General features: G+C 40.5%; 1 protein-coding gene across 1 annotated transcript in view; it reads right to left on the reverse strand.

Annotated features, from left to right (window-relative positions):
- Nucleotides 1-12,396, reverse strand: part of LOC117281797 (NADH-ubiquinone oxidoreductase chain 2-like) — a 45,228-nt gene extending 32,832 nt beyond the window's left edge. The window contains exon 1 of the mRNA XM_033661649.2: nucleotides 12,216-12,396. Coding sequence (XP_033517540.2) covers nucleotides 12,216-12,396 — 181 coding nt within the window. The remainder of the gene's footprint in view (nucleotides 1-12,215) is intronic.
- Between the last annotated feature and the right edge of the window lie 3,716 nt (nucleotides 12,397-16,112).

A 16,112-nucleotide genomic window follows, 5' to 3' on the forward strand; every position in this document is an offset into this window, starting at 1 on the left:
ATATGTTAGAATGCGTAGTGGTCTTTAGGAAAACCTCTTCCGATTATTCTCCTAACTAAGTTTAATCAATGATTCAAATAGCCTCTTTCGATTACTTAGAAGAATCTATGAACTCAACCAACAATATAATGCAAAGATATCACAAGTTATGCCTATCTCAATTACATGAACAAGTGAATATATATACAATAATTAAATCATCCAAAAATGCTTCAATATATAAAACTAGAGTTATAATCCACAAACAATCATCAATACACCAAATCTATCAAACTCTAAAGAGAACTACTCCATAGATATGGAGCAATTCATCACAAATACATTTAAAGTAGAGGAAAACATAAATTCAATCTAAACTCGTGTCTTGAGAGGAATGATGAAATCCTTGTGCTTTTTCTCCTCCCACTCCTCATTAGCTTCCTTCAGTCTAAAGTATGTCCAAAGTCCTGAAAATAGCATTTTTTATGTATTTATACCAAGTAGGGTAGGGCCCAAATAAAATAACCTTTTCCTAGCCGAAATAGGACATTTACTCTGTAAATATTGCACAGGCGTGCCGCATCGGGCAACGCGCCATGTATGGCATTAGTGGAGAAATCCAGAGAGCTAAGTTCTGACAGACCACATGAATTTGTACAAGCGCGGCTCCCCACGCGTTGCGGCAGTGGGGATTTCTCAGGGTATGGATCAAACTTCGATTTTTGACGTCAAGACTTGGTCGTCGACCCCCGAACACAATCCCGGCTTAATAACTTGGACTTTTAATCAGACTTCAAAGCTCCAAATAGCTCGAATTAGCTCCACAACATCTACATAGCTCAGAATCATTCCTACAAGGCATATAACATACAATAAGTGCATAACACTAACAGTTAAAGCTCATACACGAATAAAGTGCAGTGAATTAGAGTGTAACAAGAGACTAAAAAAGAGATTATAGCCTACCATCACCCTATGGCCATGATATCAAGATGAGCATTAGCAAAGGCATGTATTATTGTATCCTATAGGCATGCTATCTAAAGCGTTTAGTAGTAGACATGAAAGCAAGTGTAGAAATTACTTGAGCCAACATGCTTTGACAAGTTAAGTAATGTGTGTGTGTGGTTCCTACAGGCATGATTTCTATTAGTGTGCAACACGCTAAACAAAATAACAAATAAGGCAAGTTGAACGAAATAGCAAATAGAACACATAGACCCTATAGGCATGTTTTCTACCCTTTTATGCAAGCATTGGAATAACCCAACTCCCTTTTCATTAATTTCCCCATCATTAAATTTTATAAGTTATTACAGACCATACAGAATGATTACATGCCCAAATACGAATATAGAATAACCCAGTAACACATCTGGGCCTTCAAACAGGCTTAGAACTTCATATGAACTGTAGGCCCAAATTTCAGGAGTGGACAGTGTTCTTCAGACCTCTAGTACCAAAGCATGCCCTACATACCAGGCCCAAACAAATAATTTCTTACCGAAATGGATGCCAAACTTGTCTATACAAGTGACAAACTACACACATAGTTAATTGAACAACTTTAAAGCTTAAAACACTCAGTCCTTAAGCTGTGACCAACAACAACTCTAACCAAAACTTATAGACAGGATCATAATAAAATGAAAGACCCACAAAGCACATATGAGGCAAAGCTTGTGGTTGTATTTCCAGAAACAGAGTTTAACAGAAACAGGGTTATTTCAAAAAAAGTTCTAGAACAAAGCATAGTCCAAAGCCATCCCAAGGAACTTTAAGCAGGAGTTTATACATGGAAATCTAGCACTGTCATAGACAAGACAAGTAAGATGCATACTTAACATGGAAGATTCAACATAAGAGCCTAATGAGAACAAATAACTTGTAGAGTTTAACATATGGAATAATCAAGCAAACTTAGTTTATTAATAAGTGAACATTTAGATGAAAAGAGGCTGACTTTTAGGTAAATAAAGCAAGCAAGCATCATGTGAAGAGGAGTAAACAAGACATGGATTGAAATTCACCCTAGGAATCTCAAATGATCAGTGAGCACAAAACATCAAAGCAAAGAACAAGTCTTCCTTGGCATTGCAACAGTCTTGACATATAGAATTCATATGATCACAAGTGGGTTTCAGGGAATAGCAGGTAATTATAAAAGATTTGGCATAGACATATTTTAGTAGGTTCTAAGCATGCATTAATTTCCTAGGAGATCCTAAGTCATGGTTCATGATAAACAACAGTCTTGAGTAGTCAATTAGGCTTAAATGTGAAGAGAAGCATTCAGTCAACTTGGTCATCTACAATAGGCAAGCATTGAGGCTAATAATGTCAAGGAAAATAATAATAGGCTATATATTTATACAAAGTCATCACATAGTTTGCTAATTGCACCTTAGTTCTTATTTTCCACCATGTTGTATTATTTCTATTCATTTCCCATAGTTATGTTGTGCACTCTATCGTGCTTGATATCGGCATTCACGTGATCAGTGAACCCGAGCACTTTGGTTGGATGGGTATCCCTATGTGGATTGATATATTTGGGATTAGGCTGCAAGACGCAACGGATGTTATGTGGGATACCCTTTCCTTGTGTTTATGTGGTGTTTTGTTTTCCCTCTTTGGGATGAGTTAACGAAATTGTACTTTTGTTGTTATATCTGTTGTACTTGCTAGACAGTCCTCGTACCTTGCTTTCTTTCTATTTTTGCTGCATATCTGAGTTGTTGCTGGTTTGGTGTACGGACCGTGTTGGGTGAGAATCCATGTGGTTTCAGGGTGAGTTGTCAGTTGGGCTACTTGTATTGGTTGAGATGAGGTTTCTAGACCTTAGATTTGCACTATCGTATCGGGAGGAGTGTTTGGAAGGATGGTGCTATTTTTTCTCAGAATAGGGCAATGGCCCTTGACGGGCGAGAGAGCTTCTTAGCTTGTGGATTTCATGGGTGGTTATGAGTTTTTGCATGTTCTTTTATCATGGGAAGCGTTGTGGAGGTCCTAAACAAAGTCTTATTCGATATGAAGTGTATTACCGGTACCAAGATTGTTATTGGACAACCTTGGTGGTCGAAAGTTATTGCTGCGGGCATTTGAGTTATGTGGAACATCCTGTGATGGTACCCTTGTAAGTCCTCGTAAAATTTCACCTAGAACCCGGGGTTTTGTGGCGCCGAGGTAGAGTAACGTGATTGAGGACTGCAGAAATTCTTCTTGATGAGTTTGCTCGTACAAAATAGGGCTGAATCATCGCTTGTTGTGGAAGTCAAGGAGAAGCAATACGGCGATCCATTGTTGGTACAATTGAAGGAGGGGATCCATAAGTATAAGACTATGGATTTTTCTCTTGGTATGGATGACGGTACGCTAAGGTACCAAGGGAGATTATGTGTTCCAAATGTAGATGGTCTCCGGGAAAGAACCATGACTGAGGCTCACAATACGAGGTATTCTGTGCACCCGGGATCTACAAAGATCTACCATGACCTTAAGGAAGTCTACTGGTGGAATGATATGAAATGAAATGTAGCAGACATTATGGCAAGTGAAGGCCGAACACCAAAGGCCCGGTGGGTTGGCACAAAACATCGAGATTCCAATGTGGAAGTGGAAGATGATCAACATGGACTTTGTGGTAGGACTACCCCGCACCCCTCACAACTTTGACTCTATTTGAGTAATTGTGGATCGACTCAAGAAATCAGCTCACTTCTTACCTGTTAAGGCTACCGACACAGCGAAACAGTATGCTTAGTTGTATATTAAGGAATTAGTCAGGTTTCATGACACTTCGGTTTCTATCATCTCAAATCGAGGGGCACAGTTCAAAGCTAACTTTTGGAGGAAATTTTAGCAAGGTTTGGGTACTCAGGTGAATCTTAGTACAACCTTCCATCCACAAACTAATGGGGAGTTTTGGGTTTAACAACGCGTTGGGGAGTTGAAGATATATTGTTGTAGAATAGGGTATTTTTGCTGTCCATTATGCGATCGCAGAACTACTCCGCGGACCGTAGATCTGCCGCAGCGTGAAGCAGAGAAATAGCCAATTTTTGAGGTCGTTCTGCGGTCAACTATGCGACTGCATAATCATTTTTCGGGCCGCACTTCCATTACAGAATTGGCATGAAGAAATTTGGAGGATGATTCTGCGGGCCATTTCATGGCCGCAGAACTAGTCTGCGGATCATAGATGTAACCGTAGACCTGACTGCAGACTGATCTAGAGCAGCCCAAGTTTTGGCATCACTTTCGAGGCCTATTTTGCGTACCGCATATCTATTCTGCGGTCCACTCTGCGACCACTAAACTAAGTCCGGAGGGTCTATTTTTCTATTTTTATAACCCGACCTTGTTTTAATAAATAGCCTTGAAGGACCATTTTGAAGAGGAATTCTGCCATTTTAGAGAGAGGGGAGTATTTTAGAGAGAGAGGGGGAAGCATCAAGTGCTTGGTTCACCAATCTTTGCTCAAGTATTGAATAATTAACAAGAAAAAGACACAAGGTCTTCATCCAAGAGGTAAGGTTCCACACTCTAGTCTTCAATTTCGAGTTTGTGGTAGAATATGGAGTGTGATTCTTAGGTATGGGGGTGTTATCTATGCATGTATGTACCAACAAAGTTGTGGGAAGGTTGTTGAGATCAAAAGGGTAGATATTGGGTTGTGGGATGAAGGAATCCACCATAAGAGGACCTTGAAATCATTATGCCCACCTAGTGTTTGATAAAATGCTCAAATGAGCTGAAACCACGAGTACCTTCCTAATTTTGGTTCAAACTTGTTATGTTTCTAAACAGATTAAGGTTGCTAGGATTTCCTGATCATTTTAGTACTTAAGGGAGCTCAAAGCGAGGTATGTTGGCTAAACTCCTCTTGTAGAATCGAAGCTCTTGATGTCCTCGTAAGTTGTAGTTATGATTGGCTCAAGCTCTTATGTCTCATGTTCCATGTTGTTCCTTTTAAATTTGATTATTACGAATAAATTCTGTGTCGAAACTTCTATGTTCAAAATGTATTCGGAATGCTCTTATTATATTGTGTTTTCCTACGAGATTGTATTCAAATGTCACTATGTGTCGAAATATTATGAATTTAATTATGTCTCAATTGCTAGTTATTATGCCAAATTGTGGATGAAAACTCAATGTGCCTAAGACTCTTATTTTCTCATATGTGTACTAAAAGTCGTGATTAGAGATGCTTTGTTGTTGATAATCCATGATGATGTTTGAAAGTAAAAGGGGTGAACATGAAATATGAAATACGGTAGACGTGCACAGAATGATATTACATTTGTGGCCACTAGTGCCAATGAAATAAAAAGATAAGTAAACGACTATGAAATGAGCTGAAAGTCCTTTATACAATAAATATTTGTGATTATCGTTAATCACTGAGGAAGGCAGGTTGAAATAACCTAACCCTGAAACTACACGTGTCGGTGTAGGAGTGGATTGTGATTATTTCCCTTATCTGGGATGAGATTAATGTGATGAGATTATTCCCCTTAAATTGGATGAGATGATTGCTAGCAAAGGGTGATGTCGATCCACATGGCATTGTGGTGAGACGGTCTAGCTGATCGGGTCGATATCGGATACCATGCCGCATACATGGTGGTGACTATGCTTGAAATTGTGATTGTGATAGTGTTTGAGATTGTGATTGTGATTGTGATTGGATGTCTTTGGGTGAGACAGCCTAGCCGATCGGGCCGTGATAGGACTCCGTGCTAAAGATACGGTGGTATATCGGTACTAAAGATCTCCCAATCTAAAATACCAACATTTACTTGAAATCTTATCTTGCTCCTAACTTGATGCCTTTGCATTATTGAGGCTCCTATTGATTCTATGATTGTTCTTCCTTGTTTTATTATTCGTTCTATTTAGAGGGTGTTTAGTCATTCATACTAGTACTATTCCATATGTACTAATGTCCCTTTTACCTGGAGCGCTGCATCTTTAATGGATGCAGGTGGTTCCATAGCAGGCGACTTTAATCAGTGATAGCGTTACACCATCTTCCTATCTGACTTGGTGAGCCCTACTTCATTTTGGGGTCGTATATATTTTGTTCCTTGTGTATTATGTTTTGAGGTATAACCGATGCCTTGTTGCCAGTACTATCATAGTACTCTTTTGTATCTATTATATGCTCCGTAGATATAGTGTGGGTTGTATGTTGGTGTTGGGAAAGTCAAACTAGTAATGTTATATTTGTATCACATGTCCCACTTCAAACTATGAAAGTGTATGGTGAAATTATGCAGTGATTTGATTGCTTTGGAATGACTCCCGGCACGTTCGAGGATGAATTTATGTTTAAGTGGGGGAGGATGCAACGACCTAGCTTGTCGTTTTGAGAAATTGCATTCGGTTCGGCAGTTTGAGGTCATGAGTAACTTCACATAGTGTATTATGACTTATGTGCATCATCGGCTCTGGTTTTTGAGTGGTTCGAAAATGATTTTAAGGGGTGACTCTCATTTGAGAAGCTTAAAGTTGGAAGAATTGACCATGTTTGACTCTTGAGTATTTGACACCGGATCAAAGTTTTGATGGTTCGGGTAGGTCCGGTTGGTGAGTTTAGACTTGGGCATATGCCAGGATTTGCATATGACTTTAAGGCTATCACTTGGAATAGGTCTATTTTATCATATGGAACTTGCCTGCATAATTTGGTGTCACTTGGAGTTGATTTGTATGGTTCGGACGCTTGGTTGTGATTCTAGAAGTTATTCAAGTCCATGGTGATTTTCATGCATTTTGGCATCCGATTCGTGATTCTTCAGGTTAATTTGGTGTTTTCATCACGCGAGCGAGTTCGTGTTATATTTTAAGACTTGTGCAGATGTTTGATTTGGAGCCCCGAGGGCTCGGGTGCGTTCTGAATTCGTTTCAGAGTGTTTTGTTGGGAATTGTGTGTGCTGGTACTGGTGTCATAGCATTTTCGATTCGCTTATACGATTCTGTGTTGCTGGGGGTGAGTTCGCATTTGCGATAAAATGCCTCGCATTTGCGAGTGTTTGCTGTTCGCTTTTGCGAAGATGTTTGTCATTTTTGCGATGACAACTATCTTCGCATTTGTGATAATTTGGGTCGCAAATGCGACTTTAGCAGGAAGTCCCATGTTTCACTTTTGCGATGAAATGCTCGCTTTTACGGGGTTCGCATTTGCAAACTCCATGTCGCAAATGCGACATCTGCAGCTGGTCTATAACTGAGTACTTCAGGACTTAGGTTCATTTTAACATATTTTGAACCCTAGACTCGGTAGGAGGCGATTTGGAAGAGGGTTTTTCTTCTACAAACTTTCGGTAAAAGATTCTAATCTTATTCCATCATTATATCTTGGATTTTAACATCAAAATCATGTGATTCAAATTGAAAATTTGTGAAACTTTGTCAAGTTTTTGAAAAATAAGAATTTGAGTTTTGAGAGTCGATTTGGACTCAGATTTTGAAACTAATCACATATATGAACTCGTAGGGTCGTCGGAATCTACCATTGGATACGGGTTATGACAGCGCGGGTCCCGGGTTGACTTTTATTGACCTTTGAGAAATTGTGTAAAGATCGTAACTTTAATTATTGGGATTGATTTCACTTACATTATTTGATGTTATTAAGTCAATTTTGGTTAGATTTGTGCCGAGCGGAGGTGAATTGTGAAGGAAAAACTATTTTTGAGTATTGATTGAGGGCTTTTGAGGTAAGTATCTTGCCTAACGTTGTGTGGGGGAACTACCCCGTAGGAATTGAGTTGTTTGCACTATTTGAACTACATGAAGGATGTGTACACGCGATGACGAGTGTGTGCACGGCTTATACATGGAAATTTGACCGGCTTAGACTCTTAGGTTCTTATGTTCATTAAAAATGAAGTTGTCTTATCATGTTAAATCCTCCATTAGCTAAATTCCCCCTTACGTGTCTTATTTGAAGCTGATTGATTCATGTTCTACAGTTGTTGTCAAATAAACTCTTATAATCTCACGACCCGAAATTCCCACCTTCGGGACTGTGATGGCGTCTAACGTTTCACTTGCTAGGCCAACCAACGTTAGAATAATCTTAACCATTTTTAAACCAATTAAATTAAATGGAAGTCAATTACTGAAATAAAGTGCGAAAGACCATAACTACTAAATCATCAAAATACATCCCCGAATCTGGTGTCACACATGCACGAGCTACTCGGATAATACAAAGAAAAGGGTCCGAACAAAATAAAGTTGTCAGAAAGAAAGCACACAGCTAAGATAAAATAGAACAGGACTTCGGAGCTGCGAACGTTGTGCAACTATACCTCAAGTTGCCTTTAATAGTTGAATTCGAGCAAATCTACGGTACTCCCCTTGGACCAACTCCAGTATCTGCACAAGAAGTGCGGAGTGTAGTATGAGTACAACCGATCCCATGTACTTTGTTAGTGCCAAGCCTAACCTCGACGAAATAGTGACGAGGCTAAGGTAGGTCGCCTACATTAACTTGTACACAATAATAATAATAATAATAATAATAATAATAATAATAATAATAATAATAATAATAATAATAATAATAATAATAATAATAATAATAATAACAGGAGAAGAAGTAAAATCGGTAAATCATATCAATTATTGAAGTCAATTCAGCAGTCATAATCCCTCAACTAATTACCGTTATGGCGTGCAACCCGCTCCAATAATATAAACTTAAAATAAAATCCATTGCGGCGTGCAACCCGATCCAACAATATAATCTTTCAATTAAATTCCGTTGCGGCGTGCAACCCGCTCCAACAATATAAACTTTAAGTAATTCTATTGGGGCGTACAACCCGCTCCAACAATATAAACTTAAATTAACTTCGTTGCGGCGTGCAACCCGCTCCAACAACATAATTTAACCACTCTTAAATATAAAAATACTCCAATAAATAACACATTAATAAGAAATTATTAGGCAACAAGACATACAATAATTATGATTTATTTAGGAAAATAAGTAATGACAAGTAGTAATTAATTGTGAAAATCAGGGAGAAAATAGGCAATTTAATATTTAATATGCTATATGTCAAGTAGCAATTAAGACACATAATTCAAATAAGCATGTAGAATCTATAGCATCAATTCAAGACATAATATTGAACAAGGAATATGAGAGAAATAATTAATGTAATAATTAATTTATGATTTAAAAGAATTTATGATTTTCAGATAATTATGCAAACAATCAATTTGACGACGTATAGGTACTCGTCACCTCGCCTATACGTCATTACACATGAAATTCACTTAACAAATAATTCAAGGGTTTTATTCCCTCAAGTCAAGGTTAACCACGACACTTACCTCACTTCGCAACCAATTTCAAGATCTAAATAAACCTTTGCCTCACGCCGAAAGCTTTAAATCTAGTCACAAACAATTCAATATACTCAATACAAATTGTAGGAATTAATTCCATATGAAATTACTAATTTTTTGAATTAAAATCTGAAATACATCTCAAAAATTTATAGTGGGGCCCACATCTCGAATCTCAGAAAAACTCACGAAATTCGAACACCTGTTCCAAGACGAGTCCAACCAGAAAAAAATTATCAAATTCCGATGTCAAATGGACCTTCAAATCTTAAATTTCGTTTTTGGAAAGTTTTACAAAAATTCCATTGTTCTTCCATTTAAATCCGAAATAAACGATGAATATAAGCATAGATTTATGAAATATAATCACTTTCGGGTATAGAACACTAACCCAAGTCGAAGTCGTGAAAACCCCCTTTGAAATTGCCCAAATCCGAGACTCAAAACTCAAAAAAGAGTAAAAATGGCTAACCCTGGTTTTATGGGTTCTGCCCAGGCTTTTTCGCATCTGCGGGCACAAGTGCCTCATCTGCGAGCTCGCTTTTGCGGAGATTGTGGTCGCTTCTGCGGGCTCGCTTATGCAGAAAAGCGTCTGCTTCTCCGATGAAGCTGCCCCTTCCCCTTTTCCACTTCTGCGATGGACTTCACCCTTCTGCGAAGACACTTATGCGGCCAAGGCTTCGCAGAAGCGAACACACCAGAAGCAACAAATTCCAGAATTTGCTTAAGTCCAAAATTTGATCCGATTTTGATCCGAATTACACTCGGGGTACTCGGGACCCCATCTGAATATACCAACAAGTCCCGTAACATAATACGGTCTTACTCGGGGTCTCAAATCGCGCCAAACAACGTCAAATTTACAATTCACACCTCGATTCGAACTTTTGAGTTTCAAACTTTTCAATTTACAAAACTCGTGATGAAATGTATTAAACGAATCCGGAATGACTTCAAATTTGGCGCACAAGTCATAAATGACATAACGGAACTATTCCAATTTCCAGAATCAGGTTCCGACCATGATATCAATAAAGTCAAATCCGCGGTCAAACTTTGGAAATCTTTAGCCTTTCAAGCTTCAAATTTTCAATAAATGGCGATAACACAAGTTAGGGACCTCCAATATAAATTCTGGGCATACGGCCAAGTCCTAAATCACAATACCTATCGGAACTGTCAAAATATTTTTCTTGGTCCGTTTGCTCAAAACGTTGACCGAAGTCAACTCAAATGAGTTTTACAACACTATTTCACATTTTAATCAATTTTTCACATAGAATCATTCTGGAAAATTTATGGAGTGTGCACGTAAGTCGAGGAAAGCTGAATGGTGCTATTTGAGATTTAAGAACACAGAAATAGTTATCAAATTTAAAGATGACATATTGGGTCATCACATTCTCCACCTCTAAAACAAACATTCGTCCTCGAACGGAATTAGAAAATTACCCGAGGTGGTGAAAAGGTGTGGATATCTACTCCACATGTCCAACTCGGACTCCCAAGTAGATTCTTCAACCGGTTGGCCTCTCCATTACACCCGAACTGAAGGATAACTCTTAGACGTCAATTGTCGGACCTGCCGGGCTAGAATAGCTACCGGCTCCTCCTCATAAGTCAAATCCTTGTCCAATTGGACCGAGTTGAAATCTAACACATGGGACGGATCACCATGATATTTCTGGAGCGTAGACACATGGAACACCGGATGAACTGCTGATAAACTAGGTGGTAATGCAAGCCTGTAGGCTACTTCACCCACCCTTTCAAGAATTTCAAAAGGTCCTATATACCTATGGCTCAACTTGCCCTTCTTTCCGAACCTCATTACACCCTTCTTAGGTTAAACCCGGAGCAATACTCTTTCTCCAACCATGAATACAACATCACGAACTTTACGGTCAGCATAACTCTTTTTCCTAGACTGAGCTGTGCGAAGTCGGTCCTAAATAATCTTGACCTTATCCAAGGCATCCTGTATCAAATCGGTATCCAACAATCGAGCCTCTCCCGTTTCAAACTAGCCAACTGGTGAACGACATCGCCTCCCATATAATGCTTCATATGGAGCCATCTGAATGCTCAAGTGGTAATTGTTATTATAAGCAAACTCTACAAGTGGCAAGAACTGATCCCAAGAACCTCCAAAGTCTATAACACAAGCGTGAAGCATATCTTCCAGTATCTGAATAGTGAGCTATGACTGTCCGTCTGATTGTGGATGAAATATTGTACTCAACTCAACCCGCATGCCTAAATCACACTGTACAGCCCTCCAGGTGAACTGTGTACCTTGATCTGAAACAATAGACACGGGCACACCGTGAAGGCGGACAATCTCGCGGATGTAAATATCCGCTAACCGCTCTGAAGAATATGTAACTGCTACTGGAATGAAATGTGCTGACTTGGTCAACCTGTCTACAATGACCCATACTGCATCGAACTTCTTCTCAGTCCACGGGAGTCCAACAACAAAATCCATAGTGATACGCTCCCACTTATACTCAGGAATTTCTAACTTCTGAAGCAAACCACTAGGTTTCTAATACTCGTACTTGACTTGCTCACAATCTAAACACTGAGCTACATATGCAACTATATCCTTTTTCATTCCTCTCCACCAATAATGTTTTCCAAATCTTGATACATTTTGGCAGAACCCGGATGAATAGAATACCGGGAACTGTGGGCTTCCTCAAGAATTAATTCACGAAGCCCATCCACATTAGGAACACATATACGACCCTGCATCCGAAAAACTCCATTATCTCCCACAGCAACCTGTTTGGCACCATCGTGCCACACCGTGTCCTTAAGGACAAGCAAATGAGGATCATCATACTGTCACTCTCTAATACGTTCATACAAGGAAAACCGAGCGACTGTGCAAGCTAGAATCCGACTGGACTCTGAAACATCTAATCTCACGAACTGATTAGCCAAAGTCTTAACATTTGCAGCTAACGGCCTTTCACCAACAGGAATATACGCAAGGTTGCCCATACTCACAGCCTTTCTACTCAAAGCATTAGCCACCATATTGGCCTTTTCGGGGTGATACAAAATGGTGATATCATAGTCTTTCAATAGCTCCAACCATCTTCTCTGCCTCAAATTGAGATCTTATTCTTTGAACAGATACTGTAGACTATGATGATCAGTGGATACCTCACACGAGACACCATAAAGGTAATGTCTCCAAATCTTCAACGCGTGAACTATGGCTGCCAATTCTACATCATGAACACGATAATTTTTCTCATCAACTTTCAACTGTCGCGACGCATATGCAATCACTCTGCCATCTTGGATTAATACTCCACCAAGCCCAATGTGAGATGCATCACACTGGCATCGTAGTCAAAGCAGTCTTGAGCTTCTGAAAGCTTAACTCACATTCGTCTGACCATCTGAATGGGGCACCCTTACGGGTCAATTTGGTCGATGGAGATGCTATAGATGAAAATCCCTCCACAAACAGTCGATAATAACCTGCCAGACCCAGGAAACTCTAGATCTCTGTAGCTGAAGTAGGTCTAGGCCACTTCTGAACTATCTTAATCTTCTTAGGATCCACTTTTATGCCTTCTGCCGATACAACGTGCCCAAAAAAGTCAACTGAGTCTAACCAAAATTTGCATTTTGAAAATTTGGCATATAACTGATTATTCTTCAAAGTCTGAAGCATAATCCGAATATGCTACTCATGCTCCTCTCGACTACCGGAGTAAATCAAGATATCTTCAATGAATACCACCAAAAATGAATCCAAATAGGGCTTGAATACCTGGTTCATCAAATCCATAAATGTTGTTGGGGCATTTGTCAGCCCAAATGACATAACTAGGAATTCGTAATGCCCATACCGAGTCTGAAAAGCTGTCTTAGGAACATCGGATGCCCTAATCTTCAACTGATGGTAACCAAACCTCAAATTGATCTTTGAAAATACCTTGTCACCCTAAAGCTAATCGAATAAATCATCAATTCTTGGCAATGGATACTTGTTCTTGATAGTAGCCTTGTTTAACTGCCGATAATATATACACATCCGCATTGAACCATCTTTCTTCTTTACAAATAACACTAGTGCACCCCAGGGCGAGGCGCTAGGTCTAATGAATCCCTAGTAGAGCAAGTCTTGTAACTTCTCCTTCAATTACTTTAGTTCCGGCGGGGTCATACGGTATGGTGGAATAGAAATGGGCTGGGTGCCCGAAGCCAAATCAATACATAAGTCAATATCTCTATCGGGTGGCATCCCCAGAAAATCCGCAGGAAATACATCTGGAAACTCACGGACAATTGGGATTGAATCCATATAAGTAATATCCGCATTGGGATCGCGAATATAAGCCAAATAAGCTAGACACTCCTTCTTGACCATACACTGAGCTTTCACGTAAGAGATAACCTTGTTGGTGGAATGGCCAAGAGTCCCTTTCCACTCTATTTGAGGTAACCCTGGCGTGACAGTCCAATACAACATGATAGGGTGACAACACATTCATTCCCAAGATAACATCAAAATCTACCATATCAAGAAGTAGAAGATCCACGCTAGTCTCAAGACTCCCAATAGTAACCACACACGAACGATAGATATGATCTACAGTGATAGAATCCCCCACCGGGGTGGACACATGCACAAAAGCACTCAAATAATCAAGAGGCATAACCAAATATGAAGCAAAGTAGGAGGACACATAGGAATAAGTAGATCCTAGATCAAATAAAACTGAAGCATCTCTATGACAAACTGGAACAATACCTGTGATCACGGCATCGGATGACTCAGCCTTAGGCCTAGCTGGAAAAGGATAAAATCAGGGCAGTGCCCCACCACTTGGAGCTACATCTATGGGACGACCTCTAACTGGTTGGCCTCCACCTCTAACAACCTGACCTCTACCTCTAGCTGTCTGACCCCTGCCCCTAGCTGGATGGGTGGGCGGTGGAGCAACCGGTGCCGGTATGGTGGCACGAGAATCCTGCTGAGATATGTTGCTCGACAACTTAGGGCAATACCTCCTGATGTGACCAATGTTCCCATACTCATAACACCTATACTATTGTTGTGCTTGCTGAAGTTGACCCGAATGGGCCGGATAACCGTTGTAGTGACTCCAGAGTGGTGGTGTACTGATAGGAGCTGGATGTGCACTAAATGTCGGCTGCCCAGAGTAAGGCATAATAGGTACATGACTCTCTGAAGCACAGTGAGATGCCGAAGTGCTGAATAAAATGGCCTGGGAGGATGACCCCTACCATAAGTACCCCTGCCTCCAGAAGAGGCACCTCTGAAATTACCGGAATGACGAGGCCTCTTATCAGACCCCTACCCTCTCTCCTGTGTTAGAACTATCTCGATCCTCATAGCAACATTAGCAGCCGCCTGAAAGGAAATCTCACTTCCGGTCTCCTTGGCCATCTGAAGCTTGATAGGGTGAGTGAGTCCATCAATAAACCCCCTTACTCGCTCCCCCTTAGTAGGATGTAAAAAGGAGAGCATGACGGGCTAGATCCACAAAGCAGGTCTCGTACTAAGTAACAGTCATGCTGCCCTGCAGGGGATGCTCAAATTGCCTGCAGTAATCCTCTCTCAATATGAAAGGGAGGAACTTCAGGCGACCCAGCTGGTCGGGTCAACATATAATCTCTCCACCACTTCTTGGCGGATCCTGTCATCTGAAATACAACAAAATCGACCCCATTGGTCTCAACTATACCCATGTTCCGCAAAACCTTATGTCAGCAGTCAAGATAATCATGTGGGTCCTCAGAAGGTGTGCCACTAAAGTGAACTGGAAAGAGCTTAGTAAACTTGTCCAATCTCAATAAAGACTCATAAGACATGGAAGACCTATCACTGGTCTGTGCCACAACAACTAGCTGAACTACCCCAACCGGTGGGGCTGCTGGAGCCTGATACTGGGGAGCCATCTTCTCCGGAGCGGGAGTAGTGGGAGTTTGTGCTCCTCCTCCAGCATGTGCGATGGCTGGTGCCACTGAAAATGTACCATTCCGGGCCACGCCCTCCATAAGTCTCACCAAACGGACTAGAGCGTCCTGAAGCACTGGAGTAGCTATGAATCCTTCCAGAACATGAACAGGTCCAGCCGGTACAGTCTGAACTAGAATCTCCTCCTAAAGATCCATCCGAGGTTCTACAACAGGTGCTGCTGCTCGAGCACTAGGCTGGGCTCTACCTATACCTCTGCCTCGGCCTCGGCCTCGACCTCTACCCCCGGTCATGGTTGCCATCGGGGGCTCTGGTCCCTGTCCATCGGTAGATGTATTATGTTTTCTCACCATCTACGAGAGAATAAGAATAGAATGGTTCAATCATCGATGATAAAATAAAATCGAACGACAGAATAAAAAAAAGTGATATCGTTCCTAAACTTCATAGCCTCTAAGAGATAAATACAGGCGTATCCGTACCGATCCTTTCGACTCTACTAAGCTTTCTCGTTTCTCGTGAGACCTAAGTAACCTAGTGCTCTGATACCAACTTGTCACGACCCGAAATTCCCACCTTCGGGACCGTGATGGCGCCTAACATTTCAATTGCTAAGCAAGCCAACGTTAGAATAATCTTAACCATTTTAAAACCAATTAAATTAAATCGAAGTCAATTACTAAAATAAAGCGTGGAAGACCATAACTACCAAATCATCAAAATACATCCCTGAATCTGGTGTCACAGGTGCACGAGCTTCTAGGATAATATAAATAAAGGGTCTGAACAAAAT

Source organism: Nicotiana tomentosiformis, chromosome 11, assembly GCF_000390325.3.
Source record: "Nicotiana tomentosiformis chromosome 11, ASM39032v3, whole genome shotgun sequence".
In the NCBI taxonomy this organism is placed as follows: domain Eukaryota; kingdom Viridiplantae; phylum Streptophyta; class Magnoliopsida; order Solanales; family Solanaceae; genus Nicotiana; species Nicotiana tomentosiformis.